At 36.9% G+C, this 16994-nt stretch overlaps 2 protein-coding genes across 3 annotated transcripts in view; one reads left to right on the top strand and one right to left on the bottom strand.

Moving 5' to 3' along the window:
• Positions 1–16253, bottom strand: part of SKA3 (spindle and kinetochore associated complex subunit 3) — a 23671-nt gene extending 7418 nt beyond the window's left edge. Inside the window, exons 1-7 of the mRNA XM_081298550.1 lie at positions 15991–16253; positions 10192–10253; positions 9924–10089; positions 7511–7922; positions 5095–5177; positions 2752–2837; positions 623–826 (exon numbers count right to left, since the gene is read on the bottom strand). Of these exons, the coding sequence (XP_081154676.1) occupies positions 623–826; positions 2752–2837; positions 5095–5177; positions 7511–7922; positions 9924–10089; positions 10192–10253; positions 15991–16093 (1116 nt within the window). The 5' untranslated portion in view covers positions 16094–16253. The remainder of the gene's footprint in view (positions 1–622; positions 827–2751; positions 2838–5094; positions 5178–7510; positions 7923–9923; positions 10090–10191; positions 10254–15990) is intronic.
• Positions 16238–16994, top strand: MRPL57 (mitochondrial ribosomal protein L57). Of its 2 annotated transcripts, none has more exons than XM_081298575.1 (2): positions 16238–16330; positions 16548–16994. In XM_081298575.1, exon 2 carries the CDS (start codon positions 16553–16555, stop codon positions 16859–16861), a length of 309 nt encoding a protein of 102 aa, XP_081154701.1. In that variant the 5' UTR covers positions 16238–16330; positions 16548–16552; the 3' UTR covers positions 16862–16994. The 2 variants fall into 2 exon arrangements, with proteins under 2 accessions (XP_081154701.1, XP_081154702.1); XM_081298576.1 differs by having other exon boundaries at positions 16545–16994.

Genomic DNA, 16994 nt, shown 5'->3' with positions numbered 1-16994 from the left:
AGTGCCTCTGGGTTCAATCCCTGGTACCAAAACAAACAAAATTCACGTGCCTAAGCAATACCAGCCAAACACTCCGTTAAAGAAGAGGATTGTCAAAGAAATCAGACTGGTTATTTAGTACAGTTGGCAGTTAGAAATCAGTAGTAAGACTAGTGGCAAATTTACATTCAAGAATCAGATATTTACATGTAAACCAGTGTTTCTCAAGCTGAGGCCCAAGAAGCCTCAAGTTCAAGAAACTGATATGTAATTAATGATACCCTGCTCTGAAGAATTGAGGGTGAATGACATTTCTGACTTTGTCTGCAACACTTCTAATGGAATAATGGTCAATGTGGAAATCATAGCTGAACAATATTGATAAGAATACATTTCAAAGGTAAAGAGAAACATGCCCCATTGGTATAACATCCCTAAAAATGTGGGAAGCTCATTAAAAATATGGGAAGTCACTAGCTTATACTAAGCTCAGAAACCAGGTGTTCTTAGAAGGGCCTATCTGCCTAGAATTTACATTGTGTCAACACTAAAGCGCCAGCACATTAGCCTAATGACAAGACAGCTTACATGCAGTTTCAAGTCTTTAATATCAGAAAAAAATAAAATTGTCTTAAAAAATAACCTGGAGAATATCCTCTGGAATTGCAGTTATTTCTGGGGGTGTAGGTGTTCTAAGTAGATTCTCGTAAGAAGAAATTGTAGGAGAAAAGGGATCCATAAAATTCTCAAAGCACTCATCTGATTTTAAAACTAGTGGAGTGTAATCTTCAACTTCCACATCATTTGATGAACTATTTATTTTTGGTAATGGATAATTTGTGGATACCTAGAAAATAAAAATAAATCATTGAGTTACAGCAGTAATTTAAAAATTAAACAGTGATAGTTCTGTTGGGGTCCCTGAGTAAGCCCCCCAATGACCCTCTTCTTCTATAACTGTGTTCTAAACAAAACCAAAGAAGACAAAGAAATGGCATAAGCTGGACAAAATACCATCTTCGTTACCAATAAAAGAACCAACGTAAGAACTAAATGGAATGTTGGCTAAACTCCAGATTTAGATGAAATGTTGCCATTTCAGGCAACACTAAACTGGGCCAGATGAGAATCCTAGCATGATAAGCAAGTGTTTCCACACCCCCTAGCAAACAGGCTCACCCCCAAGAAGAAGAAAGCAGATATGAAGGAAGCTCAACTTGCAGTTTTCATGCTAAATTAACTACCTGGGTAAATTACTCCATCTTCCCAGGGCCAGAGTTATTAATAAAAAAAAGAAGTTAAGATTCTCAGGTCAGGGTGCCTTCCACATGAATAGAAACATGAGAAGTAAATTCATTGTAAATGGCAAGTGCCAGCAGACAGATAACCTGACACTTCAACTGATAACCCAGCACTGCGTTTGTCTACAGCTGCACTGGCCAATATTTAAGTCACAGGGGCTAAATAAATATAAATTAACTAAAATTAAACAAAGTCTTAAGAAATTAAAAATTAGTTCCTCAGATCAGTAGCCACATTTTAAAGCCCCCAAAACTACATGTAATTAGTGGCTACCATATTTAACATCATAGATTATAATTTCCATCACTCTAGTTAGTTCTGTTGGATATCCCACTACAGTAGTGGTTGTCTAAAATACTGGTTGTCTTAAGTGTTCATACTGACTCTAAAGAATAATAAGGTTGGGGGGCTGGGGATGTGGCTCAAGCGGTAGCGCGTTCCCTGGCATGCGTGCAGCCCGGGTTCGATCCTCAGCACCACATACAAAGATGTTGTGAACTGAAAAATAAATACTAAAAATTCTCTCTAAAAAAAAAAAAAAAAAAAGAATAATAAGGTTGGGCTGGGGATGTAGCTCAGTGGTAGAGCACCTGCCTAGAGTGCGTGAGGCCCTGGGTCTGATCCCCAGCACCACAAAACAAACAAAAATAATAAACTGATGTGGTTTGATTATAATAAATTTGTTACCTAGAAAAATTTGGAGAGGAAAAAAAAAACATTAAAACACTCATAAACCTGTTGCCCAGAGAACTATATTTCTACTCATTCATTTTTCTTAAAATGTATACATCAATGTGTTGTATAAACAACACATACATGTAATTTTTCATATGATTAAATATTTCTTGAAAATACTCTTTAATCTGTTTTCATCTGGTTTTATGGGGATGCCTTATTGAGTTCTTCTTATCTTTCATTTGATATTTTAAATTGTTTCCCTTTTTCGTATTTCTTCCTATAACTTGTTATGAATCTTTATCCTAGGTGGCTTTAGGACAAATTCTGACACATGATTAAAAGGTATAAAATTTTTTTTTTAAAGTTCTTGATCTATGCTGGTAAAACACCCTCAAGAAATACATTGTAATCTCTCCTGATTTATCTAAGTTTCTACAGTAGACTGAAATGAGAACCTCTTGGGAGTCAGGAGAGGGTTATCAAGGAACACAAGGAATCTTTTAGGGATGATGCATATATTCTTTTTCTTTTTTGTGTTGGTAGTTTTATAAATGAACACGTGTCAAAATATAATTCTGTACTCCAAATATATGTAGTTTATTTCATGTCAATTATTCCTTCTTAATGCTGATTTTAAAATAAATAAAAATCCTATTTCTCTTTAAGGAAGGAAAACAAAAACCTAGGTTTCATGTGAGTTAGAAAACAAACAAAAACAGACCGTTGGAGTCTGGAAGTAGTATCTGAGTCATTAGGAGAAAGATTAGGGCTTTCAGTTCTATAGGCATTTACCACAGCTGTGCTGTTCTTTGTGGAAGGAATTTTCAAACCAGGAGTGCAGAATGTAGGTGCCAATGGGGAATTTGTGCACTCGACATCTAGAAGACACACAAAATGTTCATGAAAATGAAGATTTGAAAACAAACAGAAGATTTCAACTTTTAAATTGTAAGTATTATCAATATAATTTGTGCTTTTGTGTGTGTGTGTGTGTGGTGCTGGGGATTGGAATTCAGAGCACTGTGTCATTAAGTACACCCCCCATGTGCTTTACTATTATTATTTTTTAAATATTTATTTTTAGTTTTAGGTGGACACAATACCTTTATTTTATTTTTATGTGGTGCTGAGGATCAAACCCAGTGTCTCATGTATGCTAGGCAAGCACTCTACCACTGAGCCACAACCCCAGCCCCATGTGCTTTATTATTAATAACTTAAAAAATGTAAGTGTAATCTAAGCATGGTGGTACACACCTATAATCCTACAAACTCAGGAGGCTGAGGTAGGAGGACTACAAGTTTGAGGCCAACCTCAGCAACTTAGTGATACCCTATCTTAAAAAATGGGCTAGGGATGTAGCTCAGTGGCAAATCACCCTTAGATTCAATCCCCAGTATTAAAAAAAGAAAAAAGAAAAAGAAAGAATGCTCAGCAGCATATTAAACACAATATTGAAGAAAAATAACTCTCAATCTAGTGATCTTTACCCAACTAAATTATCATTCAAGAATGAGTTTAAGCCAGGAGTGGTGGTACATGCCTTTAATTCCAGCAGCTGGGGAGGCTGAGGCAGGAGGATTGCAAGTGCAAAGTCAGCCTTATGAAAAGCAAGGTGATAAGCAATCAGTGAGACCCTGTCTCTAAATAAAATACAAAACAGTGCTGAGGATGTGGCTCAGTGGTCAAGTGCTCCTGAGTCCAGACACCGGTACAAAAAGAAAAAAAAAGATTAGTTTAAACCGGGTGTGGTGGTTCACATCTGTAATCCTAGTAACTCAGGAGGCTGAGGTAGGAGGACGGAAAGTGCAATGCAAGCCTCAGCAATTTAGTGAGAACTTGTCTCAAAAAATAAAAAGTGTTGGGGATATAGCTCAGTGGAAGGGTGCCCCCTAGGTTTGACCCCCCAGTACCCCCCACCACACACAAAAGGCAAAAAACCCAGCTAAATCCAGAAGAAGTGAGTGGGCTATAACAAACAATGTAAGCTATAAATAAACTACTGCATTTTATTAAGTATGGGCTATGAAAATGGTAATAAAGATACTCTTGTGGGATAAAAACAGGGTCAAACCAAAATACAATAACTTTAACAAAGTTCCCTTTAACTAGATTACTTTTTTCTATTCCCCCAATAAACACATTACCTGTGATTTACTACAGGATTTTAATAAGCAGTCTATTCTTTAATAAATCCATTCCACTTTCAGGAGTTCTTCATTTTCTAAAATTTTTACATACTTCATTGGGAATTGAGTTGAGCATGATATGAGGTGATGGCTCAAAAAAATTATTTTTTTTTCAATCAGCAGCTCTTTAATACAATCACGCTCTTACAAGGTGAGCTATAAGCTACTATGAGTCAGTTATATTTTTTAAAACTGTTTAAGCAAACAGTACTTATTAATTTAATAACATAATTTAATTACATGTCAGTGAAATTAGTACAATAAGAACTTTTCTGAAAATATGTCCAAAACTTTGGAAAGATCTGATAAAGACATTTTAAAACTCTACCAATAAATTTGGTATAGATCAGACAGCAATAAATAATTATTCAGAGAAATCATAAAACTCTAGGATTTATTTTGTATTTTCATAAAAAAAAAAAATCAATGTTTTTCTGGGTTCAATCCCTAGCGCATGCGTACACACACACACACACACACACACACACAAAACAAACCTGCATGAATATTTTCTTTAAGTTATTGAACCATTTAAAAAAAAATTTGAAATGATAGCTGGTATATTCTGGGTGTGACTTATGTAAGAAAGATATACGTATAACTCTAACCAATAGGTTCAAGCTAAACTAAAAGAAAAAAAAAGTACTACGGCTCTATATCAAAAGATTGGTGAAAGAATACATATGTCTTAAGTTAAAACATTAGAAACAAAAAAGCTGATAAATACTAAACATAACCCAAAATAATATTAAAAACACACCAGAAAATTTTATATTTCTCTTGCATTAAATCATGCTTACCCTGAATGGGATGGTATTTTTATAAAATTCAATATTACAAATTAAAAAGATATGGAAAACTATAAAGTGTCTAAGGTGACAGAACCATTTCTTTTTAATACTGTTTTAAGTTGTAGATAAAAGTAAGCTTGATGTTTGCACTCACCACTTTTTTCCAGCTGCTGAATTATGGGGCCAGGAGTAACAGAAAAATTATTGGTCATGGGTTCTCTTTCTAGGGTCTTCTCACTGGTGTGGTTCAGAGGGAAATTATAAAGTAAAAAAAAATTAACATTAAACCTCTGGGATAAAACTTAATTCTTATTACATAACATAAATTTGGACTAGTTCAGTTCTCTTTTATGGACAAGATGCCCCATGGAACATTTTTCTTTCTCTTTTATTCTTCTATTGGGGAATGAACTTGGGGCATTTGACCATAGAACTACATCCCCAGTCCCTTTTCTATTTTTTATTTTGAGACAGTCTTTCTAAATTGCTGAGGCTAGCCTTGAACTTGCAATCCTACTCCCTCCTAATTCACTGGGATTACAAGTATATGCCACCCTGCCTGGCCCTTTAAGAAAATGAACAACAAAACTATCCATCCATCCATCTGTCCGTCCATCCCCATGGTTCAAAAGAGGTTAACAACCTCTGACTTAAAGGAAAGCTATAAATTCTCATTACTTCAAATAAAGGAACTGCATACTTCATAACTTCAAAATCATAAAGTAGAACTTTACACAGATACAGATTAAGAATTTGTTGCCAGGCACAGGTGGCGCATGCCTGTAATCTCAGCAGCTCAGGATGCTGAGGCAAGAGGATTACAAATTCAAAGCCGGCCTCAGCATCTGGAGAGGTGCTAAACAACTCGGTGAGACCCTGTCTCTAAATAAAATACAAAAGAGGTCTAGTGCCCCTGAGTTCAATCCTTGGTACCCACCTCCCCCTCAAAAAACACTTGTCATTTTTTTTTCAAGACTAAAATTACTGGTAGATCAAGTGTATTTTCTTTGATTGTTTAATATATAAAATTGCTACTTCTACTTTTTAAGCAAATATTTACTTTTGATCTATCTATAATTTATTTTGACATGAGGTAAAAATTACTTGATCTTTTCCCACTTAACCAATTATCCCAGAATAATTTACTGAATAATCTTTACTTCAAAAATACCTTTATTATATATTTATATTATTTTGTCCTTAGATACTGTTTGCTATTTTTTAATTTATATTCAACAGCAGAATGCATTACAATTCTTATTTCATATATAGAGCACAATTTTTCATATCTCTGGTTGTATACAAAGTATATTCACACCAATTCATGTCTTCATACATGTACTTTGGATAATAAAGATCACCACATTCCACCATCATTAATTACCCCATGTCCACTCCCTTCCCCTCCAACCCCTCTGCCCTATCTAGAGTTTGTCTATTCATCCCTTGCTCCCTCTCCCTATCCCACTATGAATCAGCCTCCTTATAGCAAAGAAAGCATTCGGCATTTGGTTTTTTGGGATTGGCTAACTTCACTTAACATTATCTTCTCTAACTCCATCCATTTACCTGCAAATGCCATGATTTTATTCTCTTTTATTGCTGAGTAATATTCCATTGTATATATATGCCATATATTTTTTATCCATCTATTGAAAGGCATCTAGGTTGGTTCCACAGTTTAGCTATTGTGAATTGTGCTGCAATAAATATTGATGTGGCTGTGTCCCTGTAGTATGCTGTTTTTAAGTCCTTTGGGTATAGACCAAGAAGAGGGATACTGGGTCAAATGGTGGTTCCATTCCCAATTTTCCAAGAAATCTCTATACTGTTTTCCATGTTGGCTGCACCAATTTGCAGTCCTACCAGCAATATGAGTGTGTACACCCCACCCCATCCTTGCCAACATTTATTGTTGTTTGTATGCATAATAGCTGCCATTGTGACTGGGGTGAGATGAAATCTTAGAGGAGTTTTGATTTGTATTTCTCGAATTGCTTGTGATGATGAACATTTTTTCATGTATTTGATGCTATTTTAATGAGTGGCGTGTTCATTGTAACTCACATGGTTTTAATTAGCATTTCCACACTAATCACATCCAGATCTTTTAAATCTAGTACTGAATTCACATTAAGCTTCAAATTATTATTAAAATATTTAAGAGGAAATAAATATTTACAGGCACCTCAAAAATCAACATGCACACACATTGCCTTTTCCCACAAGCTGCAGGTATTCTTACCTTAGTTGCTTTCCCTAGCATCATCCCAAGGCAATAAACCAGAAATCTGGGGTTTATCCTAAACCCTCCGCTCTAACCAAAGCAATCACAAACTCTTATTAATTTTACTCCTTTAATTTTTCCCCTTTCCTATTTCTACAAATATCATCTTTTTTCAGGCTTGTATCATGATTCCTTCTATGTAGCCTCTCATCTAAAGAAACCAACAGTTTGTAGTTCATTTTAAATGAAAAATGTTTGAAACATTGCATTGAGGACAAAAATTAATAAATACAAAATATTTAGGAAATAAAATAAAAATGTACCTTTTAATAAAGTTGCTTACCTTTTAATATTATTCACATTTTTAAGTCCCATTGTATAATCTTCATTTAAACAGAAAGTATGTTCAGAGATACCAAAATGTTCTACATTAAGAGTTATACACTCAAAATCATCCATTTTTAGAGCACATTTTGGAGTTTTTAGTATTTTAACTAGTGACTGACTGGTAGGTGGAGTTTGAATTTCAGGCTCTTCCTTATGGTTGTTTACTGCCTGTGGAGGGTTTGGTAAAACTTGGGATATCATATATCGCTCAAGTCCAAAATCCGAAAGTTGTGGACTACGTGGAATCTTCTTAGAAACAGAACTGCTTGGAACAGAAGGATCAAACATATCATCCTTCACGTCAGGCTTTTCAAAATTCTCACATTTAGCCACCTCTTGGGTAGAGTTAGTGAGTTCTTGCTCACAAACTAGGAGGAAGAATCAAAGAGGTAACATTCTGGTAACAGCAGAACAGAACATCTTAAATTCTATTTCATGGGCTGGAGTTGTGGCTAATTCGGTAGAGTGCTGCCTCGCACGTGTGAGACCCTGGGTTCAGTCCTCAGCACCACATAAAAATAAATAAGTGAAATAAAGGTATTGTGTCCAGCTACAACTAAAAAATAAATATTAAAAAAAATTCTATTTCAATTATCCCTTCAGTAATTTTCTGGTATGTACCTCTTACTCATATGCCATTTTGATCATATATTAGGGAAAGCAAACTAAAGTGTTAAAGATGAAAAATCAATACTCCCAAATTAAAGGCCAATTTCCTTCTTCGATTAATGTGATTTAACAGTTTTTCTTAATATATTCTGACACCATTCTATCATTAATTAGTGTGAAATTAATTAAGTGTAGAATCAGCTCTCTTCTAGATTTAACACAATGTATAGTGGTATTTTAAAACATTAATTTTCAGATGCTTAAATTAAAAAGGAAAGGCTACTACACAAAAATAATTTTATCTTATTTCAGTCTGGAACACCTTTATCAAAAAACCCAGTTGAGAAAATAATGGGAGAACATTTGAAACATACATACTATCTTAACCATCTATAAGTTTTATACTATGATTACATGGCTTCTGAGTCTTGGAAGAGTTTCTCATTCACTGAATTCTGTTCTGGTTTTGTGCTTTCTGTAAATTCTAAGAAATGTTACAAGAGTTGCCAAAAATCTGTTGTATTTAATCACAGAGCTATCATTGATAAGATTAGTAAAATAAGACCATCACCATTATTAGTGCTTAATCAATGATAGAACTATATTCCCATTTCCCAAGGGAGGAAAAACAATTCAGAGAAATTATTCAAGGTCACATGTTATACTGGGAGAGCCAATATTTGAATGTGTGGTTGTTTCACAAGAAATACTTTACACTTTGTATTATACCATGTGCACTACTTAATACACGTTCCAAACATATCCTCCAATTTTTTTTTTTTTTGGACATTGAACCCACAGCCTCATACATGCTAAGCAAGTACACGTATGAACTGCATCCCAATACATATTTACTGAATTTAATTAATGTTTTATTTATGTACAAAGACCATTTTTTAAAACAATTTTTTTGTAGTTGTAGATGGCCAGCATGCCTTTATTTTATTTGCTTATTTTTTTGTATGTGGTGCGAAGGATCAAACCCAGTGCCTCATGCGTGCTAGGCAATCACTCTGCCACTAAGCCACAGCCCCAGCCCCTACAAAGACCATTTTATTACAGACATGAAGACAATGAAGCATATTAAAGTTAGTCATTTGTTCATCTAGAAATATGAGCAGAACAATAACAGCTAATAATTGAATGATGGACAGGCCAGGCATTGTTCTAAGCAAATTCTATGTCATTTAGTCTTTACACAATGCAAACTCATAAAGCACCCCTGCCTTACAAATGAAAAACTGAGACACAAGGTTAAGTAATTTGCCAAGATAATACAGCAAGCAGTGGCAGAATAAAGATTTGAACTAAGGTAATTTGGCTACAATGTGCTATACTACCCTGCATTAGAATTTTAGAACTAAAAAAGGACTTTACTGATTTATATAGCCAAAATCGCTTGTTAGATAGAAAAGGAAACTGAACCAGAAAAATGAAATAGCATGCTGTAAAGTTTCTCAGCTATTTATTGGCAGAATCGACTAGAAATTATTCTAAGTTGTACTTCTTCATTTACAAAGGTCAGAGGTCTTTCATGTAGCATGATGCTGGTTCTCATTTAGCATGGTGAAAAAGAGAGCAAAACCCATTTTTCTATTGTGTCACTGACCAGCACATAATGAGTATTGAATAAATGTTTATGAAATGATATTCATATAACGGCAGACATAGAACTAAAAACTATGGCCAAGCCTACAGTTGTTATCATGTTGCCTTTTTAAATATTAAGCCATATTCTATAAAATGAAAGTCAAACAAACCTGAACTTTCCTTGACACGTGGATTATATCCATACTTCTGGAAAAACTCTCTTATTTTTATGATATCTGTTGAATTTTTTTTCATCAATATTTTTGCTGCCTTTATGAAATCAATGTTTTCTTGACTTTCCAATCTTGCTTTATCAAGAAGAATATTAACATCATCCTTTCATGAGGAAAGAAAATATATTACAATTTCTCTAAGTTCTACTTAAGCTAAAAAAAATTACCACAGAAATACAACAAATTAATATCCTAGGATTAATACCTTTAAAGTCTGGACTTCTGAATGAAGATCATGTAAAATTCCCACTGGATAATCATCAAAGTCTTCAATACATATGTTGAAAGAAAAAAAAGTTCAATAAATACAAGAAAAATAGGAAGAAAAAATTAAAAATAAAAAGATTAAATGTAGTTTCTTAAAATCCTTGTAGATATTTACTTATAATTTATCTCTTGTCAAGTGCTAAAAAAAAAAAAGACTATTCTTTAAAACCTTTATTGAACCATAACATAATACAGCTGTAACAAAAAATCTTGTTAGCTGGATAACCAGCCCTCAGCTCAATAAATAAGAAAAGGAGAAGGGGAAGGGAAAGAGGATCACTAAAATTTTACAAGCCCTCTTTTAGTCCCTCTCTTCCCCTGTTGAGAGACACAGACAAGTCAAGATGGCACCTGGCACTTTGCCAAGAGGAGTGGTTTGAGAAGTAACACCAGTGAGCCATTAAGATAATGGAGATTCCTTAATGACTGCTGTGTCTAGATTATGTCAATTAAATTAAGCTGTGTTTTCAGGTGTGCATATATACCCCTACTGTCCTACAATAAAGCGGCTCCCACTCCTGCTGTATCAATCTTCAAAGTTCCTTGTCACTCACCCCCCCCCAACCCCGGTTACTTTGCGGCAGCCAGACTTCAGCAGATGGTGGCCCGTCTGGGGAGCCCCGGGACACTCGGGGGTAAGACGGGAGCAAATCTGCTCATCCCTAAGCAGATAGGGCGAGAGGAAGAATGGCCATTTTGAGAAAAAGGAGAGGATTGATACAGTATGTTTGTGTCTTGTTTTGTCTCGGTGTGTTGTGTTGTCTTTGTGACGAAAATATGGAAGGGGTGTTAAGTAAATTACTAAGGGAAGGAGGCACCCCAGTGGAACCAAGAGCAGTTAGGGCATACGTTGATAAGGGCCCAGGAACTCTATAGTCAGGAAGAGGAAGAAGGTTCAGAGGAGGAATGACTATCAAGAAAGGAACTGCAAAAGGCTACTACTGAATACTTTTCGTTACTGGAGGATGTGTGAAGCGGCGCAGTGGCTGCCGAGTTTTCGAGCAGGCCACAGGGCAGCAGGGACTTTCCAAGTTCCTTGTCGCCCCCCCCCCCCCTTACTTTGCTGCAGCCAGACTGCGGCATTCCCCCCAAGGGTAAACCTTACTCTGAATTCTAAAACCATGAAGTGTTTTACCTGCTTATGAACTTTCTTTAATGAACTCAGATAATATGTATTTTTTTGTGATTGGCTTTTTTCATTCAACATTTTACATGACACTCCTCTGTTCTTTCTTATCTAATCCATCCATGTTCATTGCTAAACAATATTCCACTCTACAATATATCTATTCTATTGTTAAAACTATTATGAATATTCTTGCTTTGAATTTTTCTAGAACATCTTTTTTAAAAAAATTATCATATGGTTCTTTAGTTTGTTAATTGCAGTGCTTGGGATTGCGCGTACCAGGCAAGTGCACTACCACTGAGCCACATCCAGCCTTAGCATGTCTTTGGGGTAAAGAATTGTGCATATATTGGCAACAAAGACCTAGAATATGTGCTGTATTATGGATTATACATATATTTAATTCTAGTACATAATGCCAGATGGTTTTCCAACTTGCTGTTACCATTTACACTCCCAACAGCAGTGCATGCCAGTTCCAGTTTTTACACATCTTTACAAACACTTGGTACTTTCCTCTTTTCAATTTTAGTTATCCTAATAGCTATGCAATTGTACTATATTGGGATTTAATTTTCATTTCCTTGATGACTAATACATTTGATACTTTTTCATATACTTAATGACTATATGAAGATAATTTGAAGTAAGGCTTGAATTTTTATATGGTATTATCTGCCTTTTTCTTATTAATTTGTAGGGGTTTTTTTTTTTTGGGGGGGGAGTACTGGGAATTGAACACAGGAGCACTTAACCACTGAGCCACATCCCCAGTCCTTTTTTTAAAAAATTTTGAGACTGGGTCTCACCAAAATTGCTTAGGGCCACGCTAGATTCCGAGGCTGGCTTTGATCTCACGGTCCTCCTACATCAGCCTGCCGAGCCACTGGGATTACTGGCACATGCCACCATGCCCAGCTACTCTATACATTTTGGATATGTCTTCTGTCAGAAACATGTATTATAATATCTTCCACTCTTTTTTTTTTTTTTTTTTTTTGTACTAGGGATTGAACTCAAGGGCACTTGACCACTGAGCCACATCCCCAGCCCTATTTTATATTTTTATTAGAGACAGGGTCTCAGTTGCTTAGCACCTCGCTTTTTTGCAGGCTGGTTTTGAATTTGCCATCCTCCTGCTCCTCCTGAGTGGCTGGGATTGCTGGCATGCACCATCACACCTGGCTTCCACTCTTAATTTTAATAATGTGTGTGTGTGGGGGGGGGCAGGGTTGCTGTCAATTAAACAAGGGGTCACACACTAATTAGTTAAGCACTCTATCACTGAGCTATATCCCTCCTCTTTTTATTTTATGAAAGGTCAAGCTAATTGGCAAGGTTTGGCCAAGTTAGCCTTAAACCTGTGATCCTCCTAAGTAGCTGAAATTACACACATGGGCCACCATATATAATTTCTTAATCCTAAAGTAGTCCTATTTGCCGAATTTTCCCTTTATGATGAATACTTTTTGTTTCCTACTTTAAAAATCCTTGCCAATGATAATACATATTTTTTTTCATGTTTTCTTTTAACAGCTTTATGGTTTTTTCTTTTGCATTTAGAGTTATAACCATCTGGAGTTTTTTTTTTTTTTTTTTGTACAGAATACAGTAAGGATCAAGATTCATTCTTTTCTTCTATGTAGATAACCATCCAATCAACCTGACACTGCTTCCTCAAAAGGCATTTTTGAGTTGGGAATGTAGCTCAGTGACGGAAGACTTGCGTTCAATACCCAGCATTGCAAAAAAAAAAAAAAAAAAAAAAAAATATCCTGTACTCACTGCACTGCACTGTCTCTTTTGTCATTAATCAGTTGGTCATATAGTGATTAAAAGTAGTTTTTAAAAGAACTCTATTTCTCTTTTCTGAAACACATTCACTTTGATCTCTTTCTTTAGCTGTTAGGAGTTTCCAATTTTCATTAGGGAAATGCAAATATGCAGTGACCCAGGCCTGTCAACCCTGATACTCTTGAGGCTGAATCAGGAGGATGCTGAGTTTGAGGTTCGAATCTAGCTTATGCAACATAACAAAATCCCCTTCTAAAAAAAAAAAAAAAAAAAAAAAATTAAAATTCCCAAAAAACCCCAACCATGATGAGATTCCACTTCATACATACTAGAGTAACTACAATCAAAAAGACAGATAATAACAAACAAATATTGGTGGGGATGTGGAGAAACTGTAACCCTCATTGCTGATGCAAATGAAAATGGTGCAGCTACTTTGGAAAGCAAATTTGCCTTTCTTCATAAAATTAAATATAGGATTACCATGTAATTCCACCTCTAGATATATACATATCCAAAAGAACAAAAAAATGTGTTCATATAAAAACTTGCACATAAATTTTTTTTTTTTTTTTTTAGAGAGAGAATTTTTCATTTTCGGCGGACACAGCATCTTTGTGGTGCTGCGGATTGAACCCTGGCTGCACGCATGCCAGGCGAGTGCGCTACCACTTGAGCCACAATCCCAGCCCACACATAAATGTTTATAACTGCATTATTTTCAACAGCTTGAAACAAAAACAACCCAAGTCTGATGAGCAGATGAACAAATTTGGTATATCCATACAATTGAATATTATTCAGCAATAAAATGAAATACTGACACACGTTACAACATGAATAAACATGGAAAAATTATGCTAAATGAAATAAGCCACTATTTCAGTCACAAGAGACTACATGTTATGAGATTCCATTATATGAAATGTTCAGAATAAGCAAATCCAAAACAGAAAATAGATTAATGGTTACCTAAAGCTAGTGTGGTGGGTGGGGATATGGTTATGGGAAAGAATGGAGGCATGGAGGATTGTTTTGGAAGTGACAAAAATTTAAACTTTTTATTATGACAGTTGCACAAATCTGTGAATATACTAAAAATCACCGAACTAATTCTTTTATAGTAAGTTCTATTATATGTAAAATGACATCTCAAAGATATTTAATAGTCAATCAATTTGAGTAGGGTGTGGGGTGCATGTTTGTAATCCCAGTGACTCAGGAGGCTGAGGCAGGAAGACACCAAGTTCAAGGCCAGCCTCAGCAACTCAGTTGGGTCATAAACTTAGCAAGACACTGCCTCAAAAAAAAAAGAGAAATAATAAAAAGGGGGCTGGGGATGTGGCTCAAGCAGTAGCGCGCTGGCCTGGTATGCGTGCGGCCCAGGTTCGATCCTCAGCACCACATACCAACAAAGATGTTGTGTCCGCCAATAACTAAAAAATAAAATATTAAAATTCTCTCTCTTTAAAAAAAATTCTCTCTTAAAAAATAATAATAATAATAAAAAGGTTTGGGAATATGGCTCAGTAGTTAAACACCTCTGGGTTCAATCCCAGGTACCAAAAAAGTCAGTCAATTTGGGGCTGGGGGTGTGGCTCTGCACTGGGTTCATTCCTCAGCGCCACAGAAAAATGAATAAATAAAGGTATTGTGTCCAACTACAACTAAAAAAAAAATAATAAATATTTTTTTAAAAATCAAGGGCTGGGATTGTGGCTCAGCTGTAGAGCGCTCACCTAGCATGTGCGAGGCCCTGGGTTTGATCCTCAGCACCACATAAAAATAAATAAAATAAAGGTACTGTATCCAACTACAACTAAAAAATACTTTTTAAAAAAGTCAATCAATTCAATGATTCATCAATGTAATCATAAAAGGTGAAATTGTGATCATTTTCTCTAATTACCACAATTTCATGTTTTCTATAATACATGTAATACATACCAACAGTAGTCTTGAGTGCTAGTGTTTGTGTTGGCAATATAATTTACTGGGGAAAATACAGACGTTTATTGTAACTGTGGACACTACAGGTAAGACAAAAGTCACTACACATGTATAAAGAACAATGCTAAATAGCTGCATTCTAAAGAGAAATTAACTTTTTACACGGTTTTTACTGATAAGCACAAAACATGACTTAAAGGCACATCATGTATAAATGTGTGTACATTTATGAGCTCAACCTGGCAATTTAGGATTTTATTCATAAGGGCTGTTCTCTCTCTTACAATAATAGTAACTAACATAATAACAAGCTACTTTCATCACATGAGAAGAACACTACAGTGGGTTGGGGTTGTGGCTCAGTGGTAGAGTGCTGGCCTCACATGTGTGAAGCACTGGGTTTGATTCTCAGCACCCACATATAAATAAGTGAATAAAATAAAGGTCCACCACCAACTAAAAAAATAATAATAATTAAAAAAGAACAGCACTATGGTTATCCATGGAACTAAAACCGGACACATCTATGCAATTGAGGAGCATAAGAATAAATCACGTCCCATAAATAGTTCAATTATTATGTGTCCATTAAAAAAGAAATCATAAATGTGGCACTTGCATCCCGCAGAGCTATGTTAACGACAAACGATGAGCATTTCGATAGATGCAGCATCCGCACCGGTATCTCTCTCCAAGCACTTCTAGCCACTATCAATAAATAAGCTCTTCGGTCAGTTGGTACATTTTTAGTAGCGGGTACCCTTCCGGCCGCCGCCCGGGGCCGGTACGAGTCGCGCCGAAACTCACCAAATGCTGCTGAAAAGCGGAGACCCTCACCTGGCCCGGCCCGCCCGCCTCACTCACCGCTTTCCTCTCCGTCCAGGGCTTGCTGCAGCCGGGCAGTCTCGCAGTCTAGTGTGCTGGCCAGAGACCGCAACTTGCAGTAGAAGCTCTGGATCGGGTCCATGGGTGAGGGCAGATGAACAAGAACCTAGGAACCAGCGGATAAACCTACGCTCCGGATCCGTCCAAACCCGCCACTAATTTGAATCTGTGAATGCCGGAAACGTCCTTGCTTCCGCGCAGGCGCAAAAGTCTTCTCTCGCGAGAGCTGAAGTATCACGAGAAGATCCCGGGTGACCCCGCGAGGCTCACGTGCTTCCATATAGCGTTTGCTGGCCGCGGCAGGGGCGCCAAGTTCTTGGTGAGTGGCTGGGCTCTATGGGTGCGAGGAGAGGCCTCTTCCTCCACTTTAGACTGTGGTTCCTGTCGCTGTGTTGCGGGGGCGGGGGTGGGTGCGCCTGTTTGGCCGCCAGGACTAGAATCGCCCGTGGCGTGTGAGCCCGGATTGCGGGCCCTCTTCTCCTCTGGCCCGGCGGTCTCCAGCTTGTGTCTCTAGCTCTGTGCCCTTTCCTCAGCAGACACCATGTTCCTCACTGCTCTGCTCTGCCGCAATCGCATTCCTGGAAGGCAGTGGATCGGGAAGCACCGGCGGCCGCGGGGGGTGTCTTTGTTGGCGAAGCAGAACATGATCCGTCGCCTGGAGATCGAGGCAGAGAACCACTACTGGTTGAGCATGCCCTACATGACGGCGGAGCAGGAGTACGGCCACGCCAGCGTGCGCAGGGCACAGGCTTTCGAGGCCATCAAGGCGGCCAGCACTTCCAAGTTTCCCCCACATAGATTTGTTGCAGATCAGCTCAACCATCTCAATGTCACCAAGAAATGGTCCTAACCCTGAGCCATCATCTGCCCTGTCTTTACCTGATCCTGGAACAAAAACCAAGCAAACAAACAAACAAAAAACCAACAACCCTGTAGTTTCTATGTACATGTGAGACTTCAGGCCAGAATCTTTTTAAAACAAA

The sequence above is a fragment of the Spermophilus citellus genome (genome assembly GCF_964194105.1).
Source record: "Spermophilus citellus genome assembly, chromosome: 1".
Classification (NCBI taxonomy): domain Eukaryota; kingdom Metazoa; phylum Chordata; class Mammalia; order Rodentia; family Sciuridae; genus Spermophilus; species Spermophilus citellus.
The sequence above is the reverse complement of the archived record's forward strand: the minus strand, read 5'-3'. Positions and strand labels throughout refer to the sequence as shown.